The 9080-nt window shown below is 39.1% G+C and overlaps 1 protein-coding gene across 1 annotated transcript in view; it reads left to right on the forward strand.

Annotated features, from left to right (window-relative positions):
- Positions 1-9080, forward strand: part of CTCF (CCCTC-binding factor) — a gene marked incomplete in the record, with an annotated part of 38655 nt that overhangs the window by 5045 nt on the left and 24530 nt on the right. The window contains 1 exon segment of the mRNA XM_072422978.1: positions 6840-7623. Coding sequence (XP_072279079.1) covers positions 6849-7623 — 775 coding nt within the window.

Consider the following 9080-nt stretch of genomic DNA (forward strand, 5'->3'; position numbering starts at 1 on the left):
TGGGATAAACTAAAAATATGAACTGAAAGAGAAACTATACTCAAAACCCCCCAAAAAACTAAAAGCACACCTTTATTCCCGCAGGCAGACCAATTACTCCGGGAGTGTCCGGCACCTGGTACCGCGTCGTCCTAGCAACTAAGATTGGGTGACGTAGGATGAAAAAAAAATGCCTATTTCCCTTCATATGCGTGAGATGGGCAAATTTTTTTTCTTTGAGCAAAAAGGCTCCGAGATGCTCGGGCATGCGAAGGAGCGCCAAGAGCCTCCCGGGATGCCTGACGTAGTAACCTAGGCAGCTGAGAATTACAGGACAGTGTTGCACCCTTTTCTTAAAAAAAAAAAGAATTTTTACCCTGCTGCTATGGGCTTGTTTACACTTACTGTTCATAAAGGAGGACATTCCTGGATGCCTGCTATGCACAGAACAATTTTTGTAGGCATTAGCAAATGCTAATACAGGCATTTTAGGGCATTATTTGTTAAAGCCTACTTAAATTACCCAGGCAAAAAAAAAAAAAAAAAAGCTCAAAACTCCTATACGTGCAAAAGTCTGTGAGGCAGCAGAGGTGTCAAACCACCCTGGACACTGCATTGACCGTCCGGAAAACTGCATAGAAGAGCTGCTGGCTGCCATTATTAAGGATTATGAACTGTCTAATATTAACTTTTTTTCTTCTATATGTCTCACTGTATACAAAGCCAAGTCTAAGCAACAGGTGAGAGCTGGGAGTTGCACCCAACTAAAAAAAAATGCTGTAAATACAAAGTATTACTTTTGAAAAGAACTTTTTTAGTTCAAAATATTGTTGCTGTACACAGAGCAAAATGCCTAAGTCTACGTACACACGTGCAATATTTATCGTTAGGAAACAAACGTCTAAGAACATACCGATTATTCACGAGTATTTTGAACAGTCGTATACTGCATCATTCTGTACATGCTCTAGCGATACGATCCTTCAAATATTATCCACCAATAATGTATATACACTAGATACGGTTGTTCGAGTGATGAAGGGATTGACATGTACCGCAGAACAATCCACAATCGCTGAACGACTACACACCATAGATGGCGAACTTTCGTCACCCAAAAGAATTTTGTTAACGATTATCGAGCGATAGGTCGTTAATTGTTCATTTGCAACAACAATTATTGCATGTGTGTACGTAGCCTAACAATGCCTTACCTTGCCTGTAGCTTGATCTTCTTAATTCCTGATTTCAGCTCTCTGCCAGTTGACTGCAGTGTTGCCATCTGTCTAAATTAAGCTTTATATACGATAAATTTTGCAGAAACTTTAAAGTTTATTCAAGAAGTCTTTGTGATGGCCAAGTTTTTCTCACAGATCAAACCATGCAGAAGACAAGGAGTGCATGTGACCATGATTGAGGGAAAACAATGAGCAAAAAGGCATCTTTGATACTCCCTTATACAGCAGAGCAACTGTTTAGTGTGAATATTCACTACTTTGTAGTGCTAGAGGGGCGAAGATGGGCTGCATACACTTAAGACCTTGATCTGTAGACTAGAAACAAGGATCTTCTATTTCACACCCCCTACTTCTTGTAAATTAGCGGTAGCCAACGGGTGGTCTGCGGCTCTGGCCGGTGCGCCCCCAAGCAGGGGTCAGGAGAAGGATTCAGTCTTGACTCCTAGACATTTTAAAAAGTTGTCCTTAGTTTGAATATTCCAAAAATTCAGCCCTTTCATTACAGCAGATAGGTTCTTTAGAAGACTTATTCAAAAGATGTGGCCCTAAGTGTACTAGATTGTAAGCTCTTCGGGGCAGGGTCCTCTCCTCCTGTATCACTGTATTAGTCTGTCATTTGCAATCCCTATTTAATGTACAGCGCTGCGTAATATGTTGGCGCTATATAAATCCTGTTTAATAATAATAATAATAATAACACAGGAAGTGGCAAACATTCATGCCAAAGAAGTCACAGGATCCTTAAAAGTGTAAAAGGCATAAATGGGATCTCTTCTGTAAATTTGCACAACAGTATTCTCCCTAGCTCCTTTTAGCCAGGTACATTACCTAGCACTTTTCATTAACTGCCAAGCTGTTTTTGGGTGGTTACTGAAATGTTGAATCATAATACAAGGGGCTACCACATACCTAAAGCTTCTTCCCATTCAACTTGAAAAAAAATTCTAAGGAGTATACTGCACAATAAAATTTGTGATGCAACTTGAGAGAACAAGTTTGGCTTCTTAACAGCAGCTTTGTTAAATCTGATGGAAGGACCCTTTTTAAATCTTGACTGGGTCATGTTCGATCAAAAGCCTAGCTGTGTGGAATCTACACTTACAATGCCTGTTTTTAAAGACACTAAACACAATCTTGGACAAAACAACAGAAAAAGGTTACTCAAGCTATGTACACACACGCAATAATTGTCCCAGAAAGGATCTTTCACAATCTATTCCAACAACTAACGACTGCACAATGCACGAACGAGTGCTGTACCTAAGCACCTTCTGCTCTATGGAGAGGGCAGCAGGAGAACAATGGAGCTGCACCCCGCTGCGCTCTCTCCTCCTTCACTTCCATTACGATTGTTTGTTTCCATTGTCCGAGGATCCGCCAGAACCGTCTTACAGACGATGAACAACGAGCGCTGTACACACTTAAAATTTTCGCCCGATATCGTCCCTGAGCTGATTATCGAACGAGAACATTTCCAAGTGTGGACCTAGCCTCATACTTTTTAAAAAAAATTGTGACTAAACAGGTAATTTTAAAAGCAAATGATAAGATATGACAGTTTGCAGTGAGAGTCCAGAAGATTTTTCCTAAACTGGAGACCTCTGATGAGCCTCCAGAAGAAAAATGTTTAGAAGGCTGGAAGTTCATCACTTTGAATCTTTACATTCTAGCAGGTCATTGGTGGAAGCTTGAAACACTTTAAAGGAAAAAAAAGCTGGAACAGTCTGTAATACAACGTTGTCTTGTGATATGGTAAGGAAAGGTTCCATGAAACGGCTTTAACTTTGCTGATCTCCGGGCAGATGTAATTTCAAAGATTTTTTAATTGTAAAATGGTAAATATAGTTTTCAGCAATATGCTCAAAACGACTGCCTATAGGACCATTCAACACCGAACTGCAAGTCCCAGGGTGAAACTAAAAGACTTCTTGGGGGTTTAGCTATTTTTGTAGGGCCTTTTATTACCAACATGGCTGCTACATGAATGTCCTGACCTCGCACCCCATATAAATACCCACTTGCAGAAAAATCCAAAAGAGGGCTAAGGTTTACTGGCAACACTTGCTAAACAAGCAAGAACAATGTTTTTCTTTTTTTTCTCTTTGTTTTTTTTTGTAGATGGGCCCCGGTTGTTTTTCTGCTAAGCATGCAAGTGTTACAAACCTTATCTGACAACCATTCAGGATCCATCCCATTCTGTAGAACTGAAAGCCCAAATTTTTGTCAACAGTTTATGCTTCCTGACCTTTCACCCCCCAATATTTCCCTAGGAAGTCTGTAGAAGTAAACGCGAACTCTAGGGAGACTGGGCATCTTACTGGGCTGTATGTCCCCTTGTGTTCAAAAAGAACGTTTTGTTTTTTTTTTTTTTTGTTTTTTACTTTGGCGTCCTAATAGGGGACAAATAGGTCCATCTGCAGTGCCCCCCACTTGTTTACAAGGCGCTGGAATATTTCTTGTTGATGGACTCACTTCTCCTTGTCTTAACTATTGATTGATGCCAGCTTCTGTTTTGCCCAATTTAACGTTGATGTGGCCAGATTCTGGAGACTCAAGATGAAACTCCTCTTTGTCTGTTCACATAGGCTTCAATAGTTGTATTGTCTAGAACTGTGGTGCCCAACCTTTTTTCATCTTGCGCCGCTGTTGCCATTGAGATAAAACCTGCAGGCCACAATGTAAAAAAATTAAAGATGTATGTTTAAAACTGGAATAGTTTTATTTCAAAATTAAATTAATTCGGAATGTTTTCAGTTACCATAACATACATGCACCAAATTAGAGATGGGGCAAATAAAGAATTTCTGCACTTACCATTTGTTGCTCATTTTATTAATGCTACATTTTATCAATGAAAGATACAAAACTAAATCTATCATACAGTGCTGGCTGGTCATATATTGCTCCTCACTCACCATTCCTGTACCAAAGATCAGAAAAAAACACCATACAATGCGCCCTGTTAGTTATAGGGGGCCACTAACCTCCTTTGTACCCCAATAACTCTGCAATGGATACTTTCGGTGAAATTAAATTCATGTGACAGATAGCTAAGGAGGACATGTTCTTACTACATTAACTTTAGGCCCTTACACCTCCCTCATAAAAAATTAGGGTTAATAGAAAGTAAGTGGCCAGCTAAGTGTGACGGGGTAGCACAGTATGACATTTTAGGGGGAGTTAGCCTTTAGAGTCTCCCACTTGCAGTTACATTTTCCTTTTCTTACAGAGAAATTGTAAGGGGATAGCTATGTGTGACAAGGTAGCATGATATGTTGGCTATACCATTTTAATGGGGGAGGGACAAAGGGCATTTTTTTTACTGGCTCCCACATTTCCAGTTGCCAACATCTCTGTTCCAGAGAAATTGACGGTCACAGAAGGTAAGTGGGCAGCTATGTGGAACAGGAACCCTACCACCCATTTAGCCACCCATTTGGCATAAGGAAGCGAAGGGGTAACCTCACTGCCAGTCTGAACGCAGTTTTGATGTTTTGTGATCAAGCAAGATCAAATTTGGGCCACCACAGCACAGAGCAAATTGACAATACCCTAATGCTCATTGCCATGGAAGTGGGACCCGGGGGTCCCCAATATGTAAACTCAATTAGGGGACCAAGGTTTTGAAAAGGCCCCCCTTAATGTGAAAATGCCCCTGTTGGTTATTAGAATTTTATGCTTGTGACCCCATATCTGGCAAATTGTTATGTTTAGGGCCCTGAAATTTTGGTTAGTAGCAGCTCTCGCGGGGGGGGGGCGGAGGAGGAGATATGTAGGTTTATACATAGGGATAATGACAGCTGCGTGAACACAGATACAGCTCTTGTGCTGCTGGGATTATCTCAGTACAAGGTGGGCATCTTCACTCCACTGATTTGGGGGCAGATGTCTTGTCTTTGAAAACTAATCCGCTAGAAACTTAAATTCTTCTCTACTCAAATGCTTGCTACAGTAGTTGTGAACATTGCCACTAAAGCTTCTCAAGCCTTTTTCCCGAAGCCATCTATTTTACAAACCATGGGATTTTAAGGAAAGATGACATTTTGTAGCTACACTTTTCAAAGAAACGTATAGTTTTGGGCACTTAAAGCGGACCTGTCATGACATTTTTAACCTTGACATTATTAAAGGGTGGCTAGCCCTTTTAAATAATTAAAAACATATTTAAACTCAGTTCAAATACAGTATTTCTTGCCCTAATCTGTGCAGCATGGCATTGTTGTGTCTGTATCATGTTGCATGTATCCTATTTACAAGTGGAATGCCAGTTTTCTCTGTAGGCTGGGCTGTGATGCTGGGAACTAAAGTCTGCCTATATTTAGAGCTCTTACTGCTTGTCTGTGTGGTTTGTGAGCTTGTTGTTCATTTGCTTTCTTTTGTGATGAAATGGACTTATTACTTCTGAGCTTTAATATCCATATCAGTATACCACTTCAGCCAATCACAAAATTAATGAATATGAAATAGTCACGCTTGAAATACTGTACAAGAAGTACAAAAATCTAATTACGTTGCAGTTTACTTGCTGTTGCAGCTGAATTAGGTGTACATTCGTGGGTTTTGTGTTCCTTTATTTTACCCATTTATTTTTTAGTATTTCCTGTCCTAGTGACATATCTCATTGGTTGTGCCTATAGCAGAAGCAACATTGTACCAGTAGATTGCTAACTACCTATATGCTAATGTTTGCAAGTTCAGCCTTGGTCTGTAGAATAAGCAGGAGGTGCCTGTAGGGAACAGATTTTAAAGCAGAACCAAACCGTCGATATTTGCCTGTTCTGTCACAGAGCACCACCATCTTTCTGTTTTCTTTTTCTGTATATATTTTAGATCCCATAACATTTGTGTAACGATTTATCAAAACTGTATTTCTATTTAAAAATTGTGAGCACAAACAAGGTAATTTTCTGATAAGTTTTTATCAAGTATTTAATTATTCATTTCAATGCAAAGGAATCGGTTATGATTTAATCCAATATGAAAACATTTTGAGGGATACTGTAAAACCTTTCTACATCTAATTTGTAGTTTATCGATGGATTTGTGTCATGTAACATCAGTAACGCCTAAAAATGATTTACCATTTTTTGCTCCCTTTCTCATCCTTCTTTGCTTGCTTCAAATTACAGGTTAAATACCAAACACAGATTATGTTAAGCTTTGTGAATTATAGTTTACCTTTCAAGTATTTATTTTGGGTTACCCATGTGTTAACTAGATTGTAAATTTGATATTTAAATATTTAATAAATCAAAAGTTTTGCAACTTCATATTGAACTTTATTATTAACTAATGCCTGTAACAAGCCACTGATTACATTTATTCATAAAGTATGCTATTTTTGAATGCTGAAGTGCATGCAAGCTTACAATCAGGATACATGCAACTGTTAAAAAATTTGGTGGGCTTCTGTAAGTAGGCCTGTTTAGCAATTCCCCCTTATTTTCATGGTAGTAAAATGTTTAAAACCTGAGCAAGAACCTTTTATGGAGTTAAACCTTTGTTCAGTTTTGCAACTTTTATTTGCAGTTAAGAAAAGCTAAGGTCTGCTAGCAACTGATAAAATTCATATTTTAAAGACAATAAAAAATGCATTTCTAAGTGTTTTATTATCTTTTGCAGCTGGTGAAAATGGAAGGAGATATGGGAGAAGCTATTGTTGAAGACTCTGAGACATTCATGAAAAGAAAGGAAACAAAGACTTATCAGAGGCGACGAGATGGTGTTGCTGATGATGATGGCTGTGTTATAGTGCATAGTCAGACAGATGGTAGTGAAGTACCCCATGATGTTAATAGCAATGTTCAAATGGTTATGATGGAGCAGCTTGATCCTACAATTCTTCAGATGAAAACAGAGGTTATGGAAGGTGTAGTTTCTCAGGAAGGAGAAACCACTGTAGATGATACACAGATAATAACGTTACAAGTTGTAAACATGGAGGAGCAACCAATAAATTTAGGAGAACTCCAGCTTGTTCAGGTGCCTGTAGCTGTTCCTGTTGCTGCCACATCTGTTGGTGAACTTCATGCAGCTTATGAAAACGAGGTAGCCAAAGAAGGTCTACAGGAGGGTGAACCTATGATCTGTCACACGTTGCCACTTCCAGAGGGATTCCAGGTTGTTAAGGTTGGGGCAAATGGTGAAGTGGAAACTCTAGAACAAGCTGAGCTTCAGCAACAAGAGGAATCTTCCTGGCAGAAGGATCCAGATTATGCACCACCCATTAAGAAGACCAAGAAGACAAAGAAAAGTAAACTTCGATATACAGAAGAAGGAAAAGATGTTGATGTGTCTGTGTATGATTTTGAAGAAGAACAACAGGAAGGTTTGCTCTCAGATGTTAATGCTGAAAAAGTGGTTGGAAACATGAAGCCTCCAAAACCAACAAAAATTAAAAAGAAAGGTAATTCTTATTGGGGATTAGTTGCAAATTTCTACTATGTTCAGGTAAAACAATTTTGTTTGTGCATCTTAATTCGAAAGAATATTTCTCCTTTATTTAATGTTATTTTGAACTACAGGCATTTGGAACTTGCATGAATCTCGCTCCATTAGCCAACTGTGCATACAGGCTCTGAAACCCAGCACTTGGAAGTTCTTGTGACAATAGCGTTTGTGTACCCACTATAATACCCTTATTTATAGGTTACTTATACATGGCTCTCCTTTTGACAATTGAAATATACACACCCGCAATTGTAGGTGACTAGGCGCAGAGCAAAGACTGGGTACACACGTCCAGTGGTTCTCGTCCGATAATCTGCTCAGGGTCAATATGGGATCCCTGGCGGATCCGCGGACAACGAACGATCCTAATGGAAGCGAAGGGAAAGAGTGCGCTGCAGGCTGCCGCTCCTTCACTCTCCCGCTCCCCTCTCCATAGAGCAGAATGGTGCTGTATATACAGCACTCGTTCATGCATCGTGCAGTCCTTAGTCGTTGGAAAGGATTGTGAAAGATCCTTTCCAACAACAATTATTGCACGTGTGTATGTAGCTGGGGGGTTTTAGGGTATTGTTTTCCTCAGCGAGACTAATTGGAATATTTGGTAACTAGCAAATTTTGCAGCCTTGCCTGGGGTCTTTTTTTTGACCAATTCTAATAAACTCCTTTCTTTTGACACCTATATTAACAAAACAAAAAGTTTTGGTGTCTTTGTTACCTATTTGTAACAGGCTTTCACAGACCCACAAACATCATTTTCCATCCCTCCTAAAGCGACAGATGCAGTTTTTCTGCCATCGGGTGTTAATTAAGTGCTTTAGCAGGTGTGGTCTTTAAAAAGTCTATGCCAATAATATCTCTGGTTCAGCCCTGTAACTGTCAGTGGTATTTCTACTTGTGTCCCAGACACTGATCTGCACTCAATAAGCAAAACCTTTGCACCAGACTTTGATAAATGAACATGTCCCAATGCTGTAAATCTTTTTGTTGCTGAGTATTCTTGGCTTCTCCACTTTTTGATTTATTTCCTTACCAAGCTGCTGAAGTACTGAACAAGGCAAAAGCTTTGATAGTGCATATGCAGGTTTTTCACTACCAAGAGACAATATTGGTAGTTTTCCAAATTTCTTGTGCAGAATTATTGTATAGTTATGGTGATTCAAAAAAAAAAAAAAAAAAACACCTAATTCCTGAAATAGCGGATTTTTAAGTATGAGCTTTGATTTGAAGATATCCTAGAATACTAGAAGTTCAATGTGAAGAATAAGAATGTGTATACTGTTTTTTTTCCCAATAGTAGCGGTCCGACATTACCAACCTGACCAATCACTGTTTTTTGGTAGAAATACAATTTCTACATGGAAAATATTTTACTAGTACAGTGTTCTCCCCAGATTTTTTTATACCTGCCCCGTA

The sequence above is a fragment of the Pyxicephalus adspersus genome, chromosome 9, assembly GCF_032062135.1.
Source record: "Pyxicephalus adspersus chromosome 9, UCB_Pads_2.0, whole genome shotgun sequence".
Taxonomy (NCBI): Eukaryota; Metazoa; Chordata; class Amphibia; order Anura; family Pyxicephalidae; genus Pyxicephalus; species Pyxicephalus adspersus.